General features: G+C 42.1%; 1 protein-coding gene across 4 annotated transcripts in view; it reads left to right on the top strand.

Annotated features, from left to right (window-relative positions):
* The window catches only part of CCDC149 (coiled-coil domain containing 149), a 109,923-nt gene that overhangs the window by 35,269 nt on the left and 54,533 nt on the right, over window positions 1-20,121 (top strand). For all 4 annotated transcript variants that reach the window (XM_019025782.4, XM_063705219.1, XM_004038498.5 and 1 more), the window contains 2 exons: window positions 3,816-3,977; window positions 6,781-6,819. In XM_019025782.4, coding sequence (XP_018881327.1) covers window positions 3,816-3,977; window positions 6,781-6,819 — 201 coding nt within the window. The remainder of the gene's footprint in view (window positions 1-3,815; window positions 3,978-6,780; window positions 6,820-20,121) is intronic.

Here is a 20,121-nt window from a genome sequence, read left to right as displayed (position 1 = left end):
TCATTACAGGGAATACACTTTTACTTTTTTAGAATGAGGCCAAGAAATTTCATCTCATTCTCCAACACTCCCTTCTCCCCACTTCCTAGAGTTTTCTATTGTTGTTTTGATGAGACATGCATATACAGTCATGCGTCACTTAATGACGGGGTTGCTTTCTGAGAAGTGTGCCACTAGGCGATTTTGTCATTGTGTGGACATCATAGAGTGTACTTACACAAACCTAGATGGCACAGCATACTGCATGCCTAGCCTATGCGGTACAGCCTATTGCTCCTAGGCTACAAATGTATGCAGCACGTTACTGTACTGAATACAAGGCAATTGTAACACAATGATACATATTTGTGTATCTAAACGTATCTAAACATAGAAAAGGTACCACCATCTTTCTATGGTAGGACCACTATCATATTTGCAGTCTGCCATTGACTAAAGTGTTGTTATGTACTACATGACTGTATAAGATTTTTGGCTAGAGGCAGTAAAATGTAGTCCATGTTTGTATTTGTTTAGAATCCCAAAAGCTACAAAAGATGGCACAGACACTCACCGGAATGGCTCTGAGACTGTTCCTTGCTTCTGAACTCGTGGGCTATCTGTGGCCTCTCAGTCCTTCCAGACCATTTTAGTTGGTTCTAACTTTTGAGACTGTGCAGCTTGAGGCTTCCAGAGCCTGAGTTTTTAAAGTATGGGCTGGATAAGAATCATCTGGACCATGGGCTAAGAATGCAGATTTCTGAGCCAGGCACCAGAGATTCTGATTTAGTGGGCCTAGGCTGGAACCCAGGAGTCTGCATTTTAACAAGCATCCCAGGTGATAGCAGTGTTTTCTTTTTTTTTGAGATGGAGTCTTATGCTGTCACCCAGGCTGCAGTGCAGTGGCATGATCTTGGCTCACTGCAACCTCCGCCTCCCGAGTTCAAGCGATTATCCTGCCTCAGCCTCCCAAGTAGCTGGGATTACAGGCACCTGCCACCATGCCCAGCTAATTTTTTTTTTTTTTTTTGAGACAGAGTTTCGCTCTTTTTGCCCAGCTGGTGTGCAATGGTGCGATCTCGGCTCACTGCAACCTCTGCCTCCCGGGTTCAAGTGATTCTCCTGCCTCAGCCTCCTCAGTAGCTGGGACTACAGGCACATGCCACGATGCCTGGCTAATTTTGTATTTTTAGTAGAGAGGAGATTTTGCCATCTTGTCCAGGCTAGTCTTGAACTCCTGAGACCTCAGGTGTTCTGCCCACCTCGGCCTCCCAAAGTGCTGGGATTACAGGCATGAGCCACCGTGCCTGGCAGAGAGCAGTGTTTTCTAGGGTTCCTTATAGATGCCAAAGACTGTTGTGCCAGGGTATGGCAGAACTACAGGGAAGATGTCTCACCTTCAGCCAGAGCTCTGCTTCGAGCTACTTTACAAATGAGGCTTCAGCCTAAGGTTTGTCCTGCTGATAAAAATAAATAACATGGCGTAAAATTATTGGGACCTACAGAGCTTCTGCTCTTCAAATCCCGGGCCAGTGGGTCTCAGCAGAGGCCTCTGTGCCTGTTTTCTACCAGGTATCTCAGACCCAGAAGCAAGGGAGGCGTTTTACTGCCCTTCACAGCTTTCATGGCCCTATTTGGACCGTGCCTTGTGAGTGAAATGGCATTTCTCTTGGACCCTAACAGAGAGCTGTTCAAGGTCAAGGAACCTGAATTTCTACTTTGAGAGTCAGCAGTGGCCCTTACCTGTTACCCTTCAATAGGCGGGATGTTCCCGCGGAGCTTACCTACTGCAGCTTCCAATGTCTTCATGCATGAGGATTTTTGTCCCCTAAGTCGGAAGGCACGAGTGTCTTTGGGGCCTCAGGTTTGAATCTGATAAATTGAAGGGATAAAGGTGGCTGTCTTTGGGTCACCGATACTCACAGTGCTGACAACCAAGGGTGCTGATTACGGGAAAAGAACTGGAGGAACAAGGGCAGATGTGTTAAATTGTGTGTAAATGGTATTTTTCCTGTGAAATCTCAATACGCCCCTGAGGACACTGCAGTTTGGGTTTCTGAGCCACTCTCCTCTGATATTTACTCATTGGGGATTTTACTCTTGAGAAATCACTGTGGCAACAGAACCATTTTGCCTCCATGAAGACGATGTCAACGTCTCAAAATCCAGGACATTTTAAGGCAGGATTCCAACCTCATTACTGCCAGGAATAAAATTCATCCAAGGTGGAAGTGTCCTTTTTTAGAACTCAAATCCGTCTCAGAATGCCTTTTCTTTCCCCTTTGTTTTTGAAGCTAAGCAATTACTTTCTTTTTTTTTTTTTCAGGAAAAAAAATTGTGCAAATGCACAAAACTTTCTTTTTCTCCCTTTCATTTATTTGAAATTGAACTTAACAAAGTCAGTTCCTAGCAAGCACTATATATGAGTAATGCTTTTTGTCCATAAAAGAGCATTGACTCCAGTGGAATGGGAGTGCTGATTCTCGCTCTGCTTTGTGTGAGCGTCCATAATGACAAAGTACTCATGTCAGAGTGTATAATGAAACTATAAATTGTTTTCATGAATGCTCTGAATTTGGTCTTTTACAGGGCAAATTCCAAAGGTATTTAGTGCCACATTTCACATATGTGAATAATACTAGACGGTGCAATATATCCAATAAAAAGTGAAGAGTCCTGTTCGGGCCCACGCTGGCCAGTATGGTGGGTCAGACTTAGGTGAGGGTGGTTTGTGGTGCAGGAGAGTGAGCAGAAGGAAGGATGAGGAAATCTCATAACTCTAAGGCAAGAATTCCAACCAGGTGTACTCAGCTTGTTTGGGAGAATTCAAAATGTGGCTAAAATACTTAGCTCCTAAGATTGGTCTCTGGATGGGGAGTGCCTGCATTTGAATCATAGGAAAAGTTAAACGCATCAGGGCCATGTTAGTGGATGAATTTGCAAGTGAGAAAACAGCTGCTGGGTTTGGTGGGCAGGTGCAATCTATTGTGGTGATTTATGGTTCAATTATTTTTAATAACTTTTTGGGCATTTTTTTTTTTACAATAAAAACTATATGGGCCAGGCGTGGTGGCTCACACCTGTAATCCCACTACTTTGTAAGGCCAAGGTGGGCAGATCACCTGAGGTCAGGAATTCAAGACCAGCCTGGCCAACAGAGCCTGACCATCTCTACTAAAAATACAAAAATTAGCCAGGCATGGTGGTACGCATCTGTATTCCCAGCTACTTGGGAAGCTAAGGTGAAAGAATTACTTGAACCCGGGAGGTGGAGGTTGCAGTAAGCCGAGATCACATCACTGCACTCCAGCCTGGATGACAGAGCAAGACTCCGTCTCAAAAAACAAACAAACAAACAGACAAAAAACCATATAGGTTTACTCTGGAAACTTAGAAAACACAGAAAAGCATCAAGAAAAATTTTAAAACCTGGGTAAATAATTTTACTACCAAGAGATTATCGTTAATAACATTTTAATAAAATTTTTATTAAATATCTTAATAAAATTTTATATAATCTTATCTGGATATATAAATCCTTTTTAAACAAAATTGGAGTCCAGCTGTCTACCTGTTTACCCATTTATGCAACTTTTTAAAACGTTCTGCTTTTTAACTTACTTGTCCAAGGTTTAGGTTCTGTCATGAGGGCACTGCATGTTAGCACTGTAGAAGCCTAAAGTACATGTCATTTGCTGAAAAATGTCTCTCTCGGCACATGAGCCCTAAAAATGAGAATGGCAAAAATTCCCCACAGGGTGTGTGAAGTACGGTGTGTGTTAAATGGAGGCCCATGGATGTTTTTGACCCATTGCCTGGATTTGTTTGCTTTGCAGTACCTGGTGTGTAAGAGGAAGCTGGAGAGTAAGAAGGAAGCCCTGCTGATCCTCTCCAAGGAGCTGGACACCTGTCAACAGGAAAGGGACCAGTACAAACTCATGGCCAATCAGCTCCGGGAGCGCCACCAGTCACTGAAGAAGAAGTACCGAGAGCTGATTGTAAGTGTTAGGCTGCCCTGTTCAGCGACTTTCCTGTTCCCTGAATTAAGATATAAAGAGATTTTCACATGCTGTTTCTTTAGAAATGGTTAAATGCAAACAGTTCAAAGTGGAAAAATTTAGAAGTAAAAGTCACCACCTCTATTTCCTCGACAACCCAGTCCCACTCACAAGTTAATCTCTCTCTCTCTGTGTGTGTGTGTGTGTGTGTGTGTGTGTGTATGTATGTATGTACGTGTGTATGTATATGCTTCTTGCTCTGGCATCTGTGAACATATTCATGTGTGTTTGCAGTAGGCTGCTGGCTTATCCAAGGGAGACATGTTTCAAGACCCCCAGTGGATGCCTGAAACCACAGATAGTAGGAAACCCTACATATACTGTTGTTTTTTTAATCTGATAGCCAAACCAGCTCCTAAGTGACTAGCAAGTGGACCACGTAGGCATCGTGGATACCCTGGATGAAGGGGTGATTCACATCCCAGGTGGGATGGAGGGGAATGGTGCAAGATTTCATCACACGACTCAGAACAGCATGCAATTCAAAATTTATAAATTATTTATTGTTGAAATTTTCTATTTAACATGTTTGGACCATGGTTGATCTCAGGTACCTGAAACTGAGGACAAGTGGGGACTACTGTATGTGTGACTGTTTACTTGTTAATTTAATTATATAGAGTTCTTTAAAAAGAGGATTCATAAGTCTACAGTAATACAGAGGCCACTAGCTACAGGTGGCTACTTAGTTTTAAATTAATTAGAATTAAGTAAAATAAGAGACTCTATTGCTCAGTCTCAATGTCACATTTCATGGGCTCATGTGACTGATGGCTACTGTATTGGACAGTGTATACAGACAGCATTGCCATCCTTGCAGAGAGTTATATTAGGCCAAATGCAGTGACACACCTGTAATCCCAATTATTTTGAGAGGTTGAGATGAGAGGATTGCTTGAGCCCAGGAGTTTGAGACCAAGCTGAACAACATAGAGAGAACCTTTCTCAAAAAAAAAAAAAAAAAAAAAATCATGGAGAAATAAAATAAATTCCAAATTTATTTTTAAAAATAATAAAACATGCTGTTTTCCCTCAGCGCTTTATTTTGGACATCTTTCTAGGCCTACAGATCTAACTCATCCAGATTTGAATCATCCAGATTTCTAGGCATACAGATTTAACTCAGTCTTTTTTTTTTTTTTGAGATGGATTCTCGCTCTGTGGCCCAGGCTGGAGTGCAGTGGCGGGATCTTGGCTCACTGCAAGCTCCGCCTCCCAGGTTCATGCCCTTCTCCTGCCTCAGCCTCCCGAGTAGCTGGGACTACAGGCGCCTGCCACCATGCTCGGCTAATTTTTTGTATTTTTAGTAGAGACGGGGTTTCACCTTAGTAGAGACAGGGTTTCACCTTGTTAGCCAGGATGGTCTCAATCTCCTGACCTCGTGATCCGCCCGCCTCGCCCTCCCAAGGTGCTGGGATTACAGGCATGAGCCACCATGCCCAGCCTTTAACTCAGTCTTTTAAACAGTTGCATGGTAATACACAGTATGGACATATCCATAATTTTTGTAACCTTTCTCGTATCCTGGGCTTTTTTATTTTCTCTAGGTTTTTATATGGCAAAACGTTTAAGATGCAAATGATACTGAAATGGAGAATGCCAACTGCATAATGCTAGTTTTCATTCTTGCTGCTTTTGAGGCAATCTCTTTTTTAAGTGGGACACTATTACTGACATTTAACTATCTGTGCTGGCATTATTAAACTGCCCTGGAGTAGAAATAGAATAGAATAGATTCCTCAGGTTAAAATCGTGTTGACTTATATGTGGACAGCATCAGATATTAGAGTGCTCATTTAATGAGCATTCACTTATTCACCTGAGATATTTGTATTCCCTGATGTGGCACAAAAGGGAGAGGAATCGAATCCTTTTTTTTTTTTTTTTTTTATGAGACAGAGTCTCACTCTGTTGCCCAGGCTGGAGTGCAGTGGTGCAATCTCTGCTCGCTGCAACCTCTGCCTCCTGGGTACAAGCAATTCTCCTGCCTCAGCCTCCCTAGTAGCTGGGATTACAGGCACCCGCTTCCACATCTGGCTAATTTTTGTATTTTTTTAGTAAAGACATGTTTCAGCATGTTGGCCCAGCTGGTCTTGAACTCCTGACCTCAAGTGACCTGCCCACCTTGGCCTCCCAAAGTGCTGAGATTACAGGCGTGAGCCACCACGCCCGGCCAGAATCCTTTTAAGGCAAAAAAAAAAAAAAAAAAAAAAAAACCCAAATCTAATAGGACTAGAAGTTCTCAATGTCTTCTTAACTTTGAGCAAATACTGTCCCTCCCAACATTGATTGTTCTGCCCACAGAGAAAACTCTCTCTTTCTCTGTCTCTCTCTTTCTCTCTCTTTTCCTCTCTCTCTATATGTGTATGTGTGTCCCCATCACTGTTCCTTTGGTTCTAACTATTTAAAAGAGGAACTCAAACCAAATGAAATATTATTTCAGTTTAGGCTGTGATCAAAAAGAATTTTGACAAATCCAGTTTTTGTGTTCAAACAATTTTAGGAAATATATAGATTTGGTCCTAATGGGAACTGATTCCCTAGAGGTTTTTCCAAAATAACTCTGGTTCAGTTTGTAGTTATTTTTTTAAAGTATATTTGAGCTTGCTTCAGCACATTACTGGCTGCAGGGTGGGGAGGGTGGGGAGAGTCTACATTTAGGTTCATAATTTAGTTCAACTTCTTGTTTCTAAGTACATCTATTTTTCTAAAAGAGTAAAATGCAGCATTTGTTTCTTTGTAGGATGGAGATCCATCACTTCCTCCTGAAAAAAGGAAACAGGTAAGACTTATTTCTGATCTCAGATTTTTTTATTGATACCTTGCAGCAATTGGGAGGATCAGGGAATCTCAAAATGTAGAGAACTTCCTTTAATTTCCTGGAATTCTTTCTGTTATTGGGAGGAGTGGGTAGAGATTCCAACTGCAAAGAGAAATTCGGAGTGGAGTGAAGGAAACCCAGTGAAGTCTGGTTGGGGGAGGTACACCAGTTGACTGCATTCCCTTTCTTGTTGGGAATCCTGATGGGAGATAGAGTTGAGGGCACATGGTTACAGGACTTGAGCTACCTACTGTTCAGTGGGCACGTGCTGTGGGCATATAACATTTTGTGGGTGCATACTGTTCTGTGGGTGCATACTGTTCAGTGGATATATACTGTTTAGTGGGTGCATACCATTCAGTGGACACATACCACTTGGTAGGTGCATATCATTCTGTGGCTGTATACTCTTCTATGGGTACATATCATTTGGTGGGTGCATACTGTTCTGTGGGTGCATACCATTCTGTGGGTGCATACTGTTCTGTGGGTACATACCATTCTGTGGATGCATACCATTCAGTGGGTGCATACCATTCGTTGGGTGCATACCATTCTGTGGGTGCCTGCTGTTCTGTGGGTGCACACCATTTGGTGGGTGCATACCATTTGGTGGGTGCATACCACTTGGTGGGTGCATACTGTTCAGTGGGTGCATACCATTCTGCGGGTGCATACCATTCAGTGGGTCATACTGTTCTGTGGGTGCATACTGTTCAGTGGTTACATACTGTTCAGTGGGTGCATACCATTCAATGGACACATACCACTTGGTAGGTGCCTATCATTCTGTGGCTGTATAGTCTTCTATGGGTGCATACCATTTGGTGAGTGCATACTGTTCTGTGGGTGCATACCATTCTGTGGGTGCATACCATTCTGTGGGTGCCTGCTGTTCTGTGGGTGCATACCATTTGGCGGGTGCATGCTGTTTTGTGGGTACATACCATTTGGTGGGTGCATACTGTTCAGTGGGTTCATACCATTCTGCGGGTGCATACCATTCAGTGGGTCATACTGTTCTATGGGTGCATACTGTTCAGTGGGTACATACCATTCTGCAGGTGCATACCATTCAGTGGGTGCATGTCATTCTATGGGTGCATGCTCTTCTGTGGGTGCATACCATTTGGTGGGTGCATAACATTCTGTGGGTGCATAATATTCAGGGGGTGATAGATACCATTTGGTGGGTAAATGCCATTCCGTGGGTACATAATGTTTAGTGGGTGTATACCATTTGGTAGGTACATAATATTTGGTGGCTGCATGCCATTCTGTGGGTGCATACTGTTCTGTTTAGGTTCTGCCACTTCACACTCTTAAAAGCCATCTTCCATTAAAATTCACATGCCTTTACTTTCTTTTCTCCTGCACGGTGGCCAACACTGTTTATTGACCAAACCAGTGGTTTTACATGCACATTTTTATCATCAAATCCTTATATATATGTGGATCTTCTTCTTAACTCTCTGTTCTGTTCCTTTGAGCTCCCTGAAAAGTCCTGTGGTTCTACCACATTATTCTTATTGTTTTGCTTTATAATACTTCTAATATATTTTTGGGCTAACCTTCTTCACTTTGCTCTTCCTTTTCAGAGGTTTCTTTTATGTTACTTTTCTCAGATAAAACCTAGAAGCATTTCATCAAGTTCTTCTCTGATCCTTCTCATGCAAATCCTATTGGTATTTTGATAGGGGTTTTGTTAAATTTATAGATTAACTTGGTGTCTCTCTCTCTCATAGATAGATATGTTCTATGGCTTTATAATAAAAAAAATTTACATTGACTAAGGAGAATCTGATGAATTCCAGTAAGTCTGTTAAGCTGCATTCTTACAGCTCTAAAAATACAAGTTCAATGACCTAAACATTGGCTTTGTAGCATTTAAAATGCCATTAAGTTTCTGTCCCTTTAGGATTGAGAGTGTGGTGGTGGGAGCTTGGGCTCTGCAGCCTTTCTGCCTGGGTTGGAACCACTGAGTCACTCTCTCTTATACATGTATTTATGAGAGAGAGAGAGAGAGAATGAGAGAGCAAGCTATTTTCATATACAACTTTGTTAGAACTTTCCTTAACTTTATAGTTGTTCTGTACTGACATGCCCTAAATGACGGCTTTTTATGGACTTGAAGGGAGTCCAGATGATGGTGATGTTAATGCTGTGTGTTTCCCGTTATAGGGAAGCCTCTGTGCCTAAGCAGGACTTTGAAATGGGTGGATGCAGATAGCAACCCAGGAATGATTTGCTCTCTTCCCAGCTGCCATGGCTAACCCAGCAACCTGCTTGTGCTCATTGATGCTGTACCAGCACCACATGTAAATTCCTTGATTCCATGGGGTCATTGCCTTGAGACTTTTTTATGCTGGTGAACAGTTTGCCCAACACACACACATTTATCCTCAGAGACCAACTCAGTCCTACGGTTACCCATTCATTCATTCATTCATTCAGCACGCTTACTTATACGCTCCCTTCCTATCTTACAGGATTATTTTATAATGCTCCAGGTTTGATCTAAAGTTACATTTTTCTGTGATGCTCATTGACTTTGTTTCTAAACAAAATGTAGAAATTTATCTTTTTTTTTTTTTTTTTGAGGGAGTCTCACTCTGTCCCTCAGGCTGGAGTGCGGTGGCGCTATCTCAGCTCACTGCAAGCTGTGCCTCCTGGGTTCATGCCATTCTCCTGCCTCAGCCCCCCGAGTTGCTGGGACTACAGGCACCCGCCACTGTGCCCCGCTAATTTTTTGTATTTTTAGTAGAGATGGGGTTTCACCGTGTTAGCCGGGATGGGGAAATTTATCTTTAATGTTTAAAAATTGGAGTTCTTAATCTTGAATTGCCAGGTGTTTTGGGTTTTGAGGTTTCGGAGGTTATAAGCAGCACCTTTGCTGCTATTTTAGAGTTTTAGTATTCATGAAGGAGTTTTATAGTTTTAAGGGAATTCACATTCCACAACTTTATAATAAAAAATTTATATCAACTGAAGAGAATCTGATGAATCCCAGTAAGTCTGTTAAGCTGCATTCTTACAGCTCTAAAAATATAAGTTCAATGTCCTAAACATTGGCTTTGTAGCTTTTCATATGGCATTAAGTTTCTGTCCCTTTATGACTGAGTGTAGTGGTGGAAGCTTGGGCTCTGCAGCCTCCCTGCCTGGGTTGGAACCAGTGATTGCTGCACGAGATAGGATGCTTCAGGGTGCAAGTGACAAATTCTAAACTGCTTGAACAATAAACGAATTAATTACTTTACATAGCGAGAAGTTCAGAGGTAATGTGGGCTTTAAGTACTTGATGGTTTATGGCTTCATGAAGTTGTCATGTACTCATTCTCTCCACTGTGCCAAATTTAGCAAGTAAAAATACAGGGCACCCGGTACATTTGAATTTCAGATAGGAATGTAGAAAATCGTATTCTTTTTTAAGTACAAAAGTGTGTGCCATGTGATTTTGGGGATAGGCTTATATTAAATTATTATTCATTGTTAATCTAAAATTCAAATGTAACTGGACATTCTGTAGTTTACCTGACAACTCTACCATTTTGCCAACTTAAGCACATCAGCTTCCTCTTGCATTTAGTATCAGCTTCCTTCTGTGTCTGGTTCCCCTCAAGAGAAGCAGAAAATGCAGCCATGGAAAATAAGTCCTCCTCTCCAGTCTGGCTGGGCCAGTGTAGGACTTGCTCCATTCCTGGTCTAATAGCATGCACCAGGGGGCTGCTATACACTCATCGACTTTGATTCATCACTTGGGATGGAAGAGCTGTTAGGAGTTAGCAGTGATGTCCACTAAACTAATTGTGAGGCTTTGGGAAGGCTCCTTTGAGTGTTTTGAGTCTCAACTTTCTCATCCATAAAATGGGGATAAATATGTACCCACTGCATAGTGTAGCTGTCAGGATCAAATGAGACAATGCAAGTAGAGGCCTCAGTACGGTGCCTGGCATAAGGTGAGCATCCATCAATGTGCAGTGCCTGGCACAAGGTGAGCATCCATCAATGTTTCTCACCTGCTGCTCCTCCTTGTCATCTCTTTTTTAAACAATTGTATGTTAGCAGGTTGATTCTGTCCAGCACAGCTCTTGGCTGTCAACAGGACACACTGCCTTTGTTGGGACCCTTTTGGTTGCAGTTGCCACTCAAAGTAGCTTGCTCCAAAGACAGGTTCCAGCTCATAGATTATGGGAAGAGTTGGTTGAGCAGCCCTCGTGGGAGACAGAAGTGCAGCTGGGCCCCAGGAATAGCCACAGCAGGGCCCAGGAGCCCAGGCCTCTCCTCAGCTCTCATCTCCTTTTCTGCGCCTGCTTCCTCCTCAGAAGCGGAAGCGTGACTGCCAGCTGCAGCTGGGATGGAGCCCCTACACCTTTGGCCGCTAGATAAAGGCTGCTCCCAAGTTCCAGGCTCAGGCCAATGGCCTGTTTCAGGGTCAGATGGGCATGATCAGGCATGCAACTGATGAAAGGCAGCTCCTCCCACCACCATGTAGAGGGGTGCGGGGTAGACAGTGTCATAGCCATCTGCCTTACATGCCTTCTTAAAACAGTCACAGGAGGACAGATCGTAGCAATCGCAGCCGGTGTCATTGAGTGCTCACTCTTACCAAGCGCCGGCTGCTGTGCTGGACATTTTGCTGTAGATGACCTCATTTAACTCTCACATAGCCGTGTGCGGTAGATACTATTCTTGTTATTGCCATCTGATAAAGGAGAAAATTAAAGCATATAGAGCTCAAGGAAACTACCCAAGGAAATAACGTAACAAACTGGTGATGGAGCCAGAGCTTTGAACCTCTGCAGTCCACTCGGAGCTCACGCTGGTAACTGCCATGACTCAGGGAGCACCCATGGGTGTGTCCGTAAGTATCTGGACAGGAGGGGCATGGGGTGAACAAAGGCAGACCCAGATCCCTGAGCTTGGAACTTGCGTTGTAGCAAAAGTGACCGTCCCTTCATCTTACCCAGGACCATTTCCATTCACACCTCTTGTCTTGGGATCATTTCTATTAGTGCCCCCTTTCACTCCCCAAGGTGTCTTGGTTTGGACCAATAATATAGTTATTGTACTAGAGATGCTACGAACAGACAACATACAAAATAATTAAAATATATAGGTTGTTAAATGGTAATCAGTGCTAAGGAGAGAAACATATAGTCCAAAATTAGGGAGGGAATTCTGACTTAGTAATGGGTAAACAAGTGGGGAAATAGCTCTAGGAGTTGGAAAAAAGAAGACTCTTGCCCCTTAAACATATTTTACATTTTTATTTACTGTTAGTTTGTTTAAGCATGTGATTGGTTTTAGGGTAGGTGGTAAGGTGTCCTCTTCATAGTTCAGCATGGGGAGGAAAATGCAGCATTAAATTTTTTAGGGGCTGGTTGTCATGAAACTTTCCGTTTAGCCAGAAGCAGAAAGCTTTGGTTTACATGGGCAAGTATGGAAAGGGAGAGGCACAATTAGTTTCTAAACTGCGTCACCAGCAGGAAGGGGATCGAGGCACACACCCTGAGATGGGGTCTCCTGTGTTATGCTAAATGTTTATACCAAAGGCAGAACAGCAGGGGAAGTATTTACCTCTCCAGCTGCAAAGCAAAGATACCTTGTATAAGCGGAAGGCACTGGAACAAGAACCAGCTGCCGAGTTAACAGGTGGAGTTAACAGATGTGACGGGGAGGTCACGAGATGTATGTATAGGAAAAGGAGAAGACACCACAATGAGCATATTATTGCCTACTGGCCTTGAAGCTGTGACTTTCGTTTCTTGACCCAGAAGGTTGAATTTCTGTGATCTGAGCTTACTGGGCTTTTCTCCTGTTTGTTTCAGAAGGAAAGATTGCAATGATCACCCCTTGTTGGATTTTCTCCTTGATTCAGTTCCGTTTCTCTGGACCAGTAGTTCTTATTCTCTTGTGAATCAGTGATACCTTTGAGGATCTGTTGAAAGCCATGGGCCTTTGCTGTAGAACATGCCCGCAAAAAAATTTGCATTCAATTTCATGGAGTCACAGACCTACAGCCATTCTATAGATCCTTGGTGTTCCATGGACCACATTTAAGAGCCGCTGCTCTAAATGTATTGATGGTTCTTCTCAAGTATCGATAGAAAACAATACCACATTCTTAGTCTTTGAAACACTTTGTATTTTTCAGAGACCATGCATATATGCATGCCTGCATGTAATCTCCCAGCATTCTTCTGAGGTCACACTGGGAGGTATGTCTTTCATAAAGGCACAGGGCAGCATCACAGTTAGCAATAAATAAAAAGAACTTAGATCCTGGCATTTAATTGCATGGATTCAAGTTTAACCTTTCCACTTGCTGACTGGGCAAACTGTGTCACCTTTCGAAGACTCAATTTCCTCCTGTTCATAGTGGACATGATATTGAGATGTGTTTGTAAAGCTCTTATGAGGAACTGATGTGGCGGTGTTTGTGATGCTCATTGTCTGTTGGTTGGAGAGTGTTCAATGAATATTGGATATTTTTAATTTTTCCTGTGACTTATCCAAGGACACATAGCAGGTTAATGGAGGAGGCTTAGATTCCAGACCCCTCTAGCTTGTAGTTCGGTGCTGTAGTTCAGGCTTTTTGTTCTATATTCAATTCTTAGACTGTTTGAGCTGGGAAAAACCGTAGTCAACATTCAGTCCAGCCCATTTTGGAAGTCTAAAGATTAAGTGTCTTGTTCAAAGCTCTCTGCTTAGGAGTGGTAGAGAACCAGAAATTGAGCTAGGAATTTTTACCTGCTAAACCAGTCTTCTTTCCTGTAGCAACCAATATATATGCATGTGTGTGTGTGTGTGTGTGTGTGTGTGTGTATATATATATATTTTTTTTTTTGCTTTTTGGGTCTTCGCATTAAAGGACAGATGAGAACTTTTACATTTGTAGTTCTAGAAATATAGTTGTTGAGGCTTTCCTTTGGAACTCAGAATCCTGTTTAAAACAACGAATTTCCGATGGCAAATCATCCGTTAAAGAAGCTGTGAAGAAATTGAGACAACAGTGATTGCACTAATAGCTTCTCGTGGGATATTGAAATGAAAATTTCTTCTTGTGACTTCAGGCAGAAGTGTACACAGAGTGCCCCTTTGCACTGCAGTGAGAGATCACCAAAAGATCTCCAATGACCCTTTAAATATTTTTCTTTTGCTAAACAAGCAGTTCCTGCAAAGCAGACAAAGGGGCATTTAAATTATCTCGGGTTAATTTTCTTATAAGACGGGATTCTTCGAGGTCACAGAGGTACATTTTCCCGGTGAAAACTCCTTGAATAAACAGTCAAACACATCTTTAAGATCTTTGTCTTTTCCTGTTTTGATTTGAAGCAGACATACCACGAAAGGTATCTCTCATGGTCCAGGAGGGAGCTGTTGCCTTCTTGCCTCTAAAAAGTGATGGCTTATTTAGACAGTGACACGCACCAAGATGACAACCCTGGAAAAATCAGAGCATAGAGTGGCCCTTTGTGGGATGGGAAGGAACCTTTCATTTCCATAAAAAGTCTCCTTGGTCAAGCTTATTTTAGTCTCCTGTGACTGCAAATCACAGTGACTTTGTATATATGTCCTGGTTTGTTGCTCAGAACCTAAAACTTCCTTCAAAGATCCCAAGTGCTTTGAGATGTTTCTTTTTATATCACTTTGAATGGTATGATTTTTTCTTTTTTTTTTTTTTTGAGACGGAGTCTCGCTCTGTCGCCCAGGCTGGAGTGCAGTGGCGCGATCTCGGCTCACTGCAAGCTCCGCCTCCTGGGTTCACGCCATTCTCCTGCCTCAGCCTCCCGAGTAGCTGGGACTACAGGCGCCCGCCACCACGCCCGGCTAATTTTTAGTATTTTTAGTAGAGACGGGGTTTCACCGTGTTAGCCAGGATGGTCTCGATCTCCTGACCTCGTGATCCACCCGCCTCGGCCTCCCAAAGTGCTGGGATTACAGATTTTTTCATTACACCAGGGAAACTAGGAAGAAATCGCAGGTCCTGTCCCTAGGAGCACTCCCAAATCATAACAACAGCAACTTTATTGTGAGGACTAATGCACCTTCCCATAAGCCCTTTCAATCCTTGAAACCATTTTGTAAGGAAGGTGGAAGCACCCCCCGATTTATAGATGAGGAAATTTAGGCTCAATGAGTCTAAAGAACTTGGGAGCTATTAATGGAGTCACTAAGTGGCAGATGCAGAATCATAATGGCCAAGATGAAGCAAACATTTATTTAAATAGCAACCTCCCAAGCCTATTCAAAAGCATTTGCCTGTGGGGCATGGAAATGCATTCATTCACAAGTGTGTATTTTGAGATTACGAGGTGGCAGTAGGCTGCTAAGGTCTCCTTGCACAGCCAAAAAATATGTACGAATAAGCTCTCGGGTGGTTGTTCTTTTTGTAACTAAGAAAGCTGTCGCTGTAGCAAAGGTCATCACTTTGGCAGTTGCTATGAATAGGGGGCCCTTGCTAAGCAAAGCAAGTTTCACTCTATTACTATTAACACAGGAGTCACCATCAGACCAAAGCAGCAGAGTAGAAATTGCAATTAAATTTGCTGTCAATCACGCCTCTCAAGAACCCCTGATGTTTCATCAAACATTTTTTTAAATGTATTCTTGCTTAATCTAGTACTTTCCTATATTGAAGGTATGGATTTAAGGGTCTCAGAGTATCAAACTTTTTAATACCATGTAAAAATCTGGTCTCTTTTTCTCATTCTCTTTTTCCTTACTTTTCTTGAGAAAGTGCCTAGGTCAAGGGCTTGCATGTCTTTCTGCGTGTCTGTCTCTCTCTTGTTTTCTTCTAATTTTTGAGTTCCAGTTCTGATTTATATGTCTTCAGATTGAGAGGTATGTTACCAGACTTTCTGGAATACATCATTTTTATATTATGGTGTAGAATAACTTTTCCATGGCGAGGTTACATATACAGTCATTCCTCAGTATACAGAGGGGATTGGTTCCAGGAACCGCGTGTACACCAAAATTCTCACATACTCAAGTTCCCCAGTCAGCCCTGCAGAACCTGTGAATACAAGAAGTTGGGCCTCCATATCCATGGGTTTTACATTCTGTGAATACTGTATTTTTGATCTGTATTTGGTTGAAAAAAATTCACACATAAGTGGATCTGTGTGGTTCAAGCCTGTGTTGTTCAAGGATCAACTGTATTTAGTAAATTCTGAAGATTTGGGATGACTTTGTAACTGTCCAGTAGGTTCATTTTGCTCACTGCCTAGATAGAGCCAATTTATCAAGACAAGGAAATTGCAATAGAGAAAGAGTTTAATTCACGCAGGGCCAGCTGAACGGGAGACCAGAGTTTTTTTTATCACTCAAATCAGTCTCCTTGAAAATTTGAAGACTAGGGGTTTTCAAGGATAATTTGGCAGGTAGGGGGCCAGGGAGTGGGGAGTGCTGTTGGATCTGAGATGAAATCACAGGGAGTCGAAGCCGTCTTCTTGGGCTGAGTTGGTTCCTGGGTGAGGTCACAGGACCAGTTGGCTAGTCCCAGTGAGGTTATCCAGTTGTCAGAAATGTGAAAACCTAGAAAGACATCTCAAAAGGCCAATCTTAGTTTCTACAATAGTGGCATTATTAGCAGGAATAATTAGGGAAACTGCAAATCTTGTGATCTCTGGAATAATGGCTGGTGATTATTTAATGATACCTAACCTTTCAGTAGAATTCAGGCCCCTCTCTTCCTTCTAACTTGGTGGATTTTCATTAGTTTTACAAGAGCAGTTTAATTTTTGAGAAGGGCTATTATTTAAACAATAAACTAAATTTCTCCCAAAGTTAGCCTGGCCCACGCCGGGTGTTAGAAATACCAAAATTGTTAGAAATAGATAATCGGTCCCGTGAAGAAAAGTCAGCACCAAGACAAAAGATCTCTCAGCAAGGCTCTCTTTACTTTCTGCAGAAAGGGTGCCCCTCACAGATGGAACAATGGCGAGAGCACACCTGAACAAACGAAAAGCAGATATATTTGTCCCTTATGCATTTGGGTCATCCTTACCGCTGTGTCCTGCATCCATTGGCTGGAGCTGAACCTCACAATCTTAAACTGATACCTGATTTGCTAATAGCCTAAAACTTTCCTAAATAGGTAAGTGCAGGGAAGAACAAAGAAGGAGAGGAAGTTGCTTATGAAAGGTTTAAGGAAGCAATAACATTTCCAAATAAGGAAGGGGCATAACCTATGAGCTAAGACTAGGCTGGGCCTGTCCAGACATGCCTGGGCTAAAGTGTAAGAACTAATAGTTGATAGGAGGCTTTAGAGTAAGGAGCTATTATTCCTAGTGTCTACTATTTTATTTTTAAACCAAGATGAGCTTTGAAGAGGAACTTTTCTACTTTCTGCACTGGGGAATGAGTGGAGACAGCCAGCCTATGAGGTTAGAAGCCATGTCAGATTTCTCTTACTGTCATAATTTTGCAAAGGCAGTTTTAACTTGCAGGATTGTTCCTGAAATATTGGCCTTTTCCTCTACTGGCTACTGGTCTGAAATATTTGAGGACACAGGTGAAAACATGTGGCCTACCTCTTTGATTCCTACTTCCAGTGTCTGGAATAGCACAAGGTTAAAAGGTTTTTCTTAAACTTTTTTGTTTTTGTTTTGTTTTGTGTTTTTGAGATGAAGTCTTGCTCTGTCACCCAGGCTGGAGTGCAGTGGTGTGATCTCGGCTCACTGCAGTCTCCACCTCTGGGTTCAAGCAATTCTCCTGCCTCAGCCTCCCGAGTAGCTGGGACTACAGGTGCATACCGCCACACCCGGCTAATTTTTATATTTTTAATAGAGATGGGGTTTTGCCATGTTGGTCAGGCTGGTCTCAAACTCCTGACCTCAGGTGATCCTCCCGCCTCAGCCTCCCAAAGTGCTGGGATTACAGGCCTGAGCCATTGCCCCCAGCCTCTCTTAAACTTTTATCACTTTGTTTTTTGTTTTGTCTGTGGGAGAAATAAAGGTTTTCCTTTCTCCTGTTAGGTTCAGTGATGGGCCTGAAAACGTAAATGACAAAAGACAAAAGCATACAATTTTATTAACATTTTACATGCAATGGGAATTCACAGAAAAAAATAAAACTCAGGAAGCAGTTAGACTCAGGGGCTTATATGCCATTTTAACAAAGGAAAGGGGATTTGGGCTTTGAGTGATGATGAATTGTGGGAAAGCAACCAGGAAATATATGGCAGAAATTAATGAAAGATAAGGGTTATTTTGGTAAGATTTGTTTATGAAGAATATTGTGTCAGGTTTGAATCAGCCTAGTTATGTTAACTCCAACAGGGCCCAAGAGGTTTCACAATGAATAAGTGACCAATTAAATGTTTTCAGATTCATGATTTATTGTGAGGCTTTCACACACCAGCAATCATGTAAGTATATTCAGCGCATAGGCAGTGATGAGAGAGAAGGGGACAAACCACAGCGAGTAGCCAGGGAGACCCACACACCCACAGACAAACTAGAGAGGGCCAGAATTTTCTAAAAATGCTGACCAGCAGGGGATTAACTGCTCTTTTTGGGCAGAACTTCCGGCGGCCACGGCTGGTATCCAGAGGCGGCCTCAAAGTTACCACAGACAGAAGTTCTACAGATGCTTCTCCATGGTCAGTTGCTTTGCTGTTTTTATGGCCCTCTACGGAGTGTGCACACTCACTATCTCAGCTGCCATGTGACTTCAGTTTCTTGTCAGGTCTTAGGGTGCCTAGCCACAGCAGGTATTATCACCTCAGACCATTATGCATATGTTTATCACTTTGAGGGGTCAACAGTTTCACTGTCACTTGTCATCAGTGACTTCATTTTGAGACAATTAGCATCACAAAACATTATTATCTATCAAGATTCATCTTGGTGCCGACTGTCTCTGGTGATAGGAGTCTCTCTCTTCTTCCTGGTACTGAAGTGGGTGACACCATCTCAAAGGGAAATGTATGTCTGCTTTTAGACAGAAAAGGGAGTGTAGAGAACTCTTCTTCCTGCGTTTGTTGATTCTCAGTTGCCTTCAGCTCAAAAGATTCCTGATGCCAAAGTGGCATCATTTAGGGTGGTGTATCCTGATTCCCTTCATGTCCATCTTCTCATTTCTTACTTCAGGGAGAGAAATGGTATAGAATGGAAACTTTTCTCCCAAATCTGAAAGATTTAGGGCTGTCAGATTTGACCACTGTCAAATATTCGATCATTGAAAGTAGGTTCCCTTAACATCATGGTCATTGCCAAATATGATCCATGATTACACAGATGCTCCTCAGCTTACAAGGGGGTTACATTTTTTTTTTTTAATTTCAGTAGTTTAGGGGGAACAAGTTGTGTTTGGTTACGTAAGTTCTTCAGTGGTGATTTCTTAGATTTTGGTGCACCCATCACCTGAGCAGTGTGCACTGTACCCAATATGTAGTCTTTTATTCTTCACCTGCATCCCGCCCTTCCCTTCGAGTCCCCAGAGTCCATTGTATCATTCTTATGCCTTTGTGTCCTCATAGCTTAACTCCCACATATCAGTGAGAACTTAAAATGTTTGTTTTTTCATTCCTGAGTTACTTCATTTAGAATAATGGTCTCCAACTCCATCCAGATTGCTGAAAATGCCATTATTTTGTTCCTTTTTATGGCTGAGCAGTATTCCCTGGTGTGTGTGTGTGTGTGTGCATATATATATATATATATATATATATACCACATATTATTTATTCGCTCATTGATTGATGGGCATTTGGGCTAGTTCTATATTTTTGCAATTGTGAATTGTGCTGCTACAAACATGCATGTGCAAGTGTGTTTTTTCATATAATGACTTCTTTTCCTCTGAGTAGATACCCAATAGTGGGATTGCTGGATCAAATGGAAGATGTACTTTTAGATCTTTAAGGAATCTCCATACTGTTTTCCATAGTGGTTATAATAGTTTACATTCCCACCAGCAGTGTAAAATGTTCCCTTTTTACCACATCCATGCCAACATCTATTATTTTTTGATTTTTAAATTATGGCCTTACAGGAGTAAGGTGTTATTGCATTGTGATTTTGATTTGCATTTTCCTGATAATTAGTGATGTTGAGCATTTTTTCATATGTTTGTTGGCCATTTATATATCTTCTTTTGAGAATTGTCTCTTCATGTTCTTATCTACCTTTTCTAATGGGAATATTTGTTTTTTTCTTGCAGATTTGCTTGAGTTCCTTGTGGATTCTGGATATTAGTCCTTTGTTGGATGCATAGTTTGCAAAGATTTTTCTCCCACTCTGTGGGTTGTCTGTT

Source organism: Gorilla gorilla, chromosome 3 (genome assembly GCF_029281585.2).
Source record: "Gorilla gorilla gorilla isolate KB3781 chromosome 3, NHGRI_mGorGor1-v2.1_pri, whole genome shotgun sequence".
Taxonomy (NCBI): domain Eukaryota; kingdom Metazoa; phylum Chordata; class Mammalia; order Primates; family Hominidae; genus Gorilla; species Gorilla gorilla.
The sequence above is the reverse complement of the archived record's forward strand: the minus strand, read 5'-3'. Positions and strand labels throughout refer to the sequence as shown.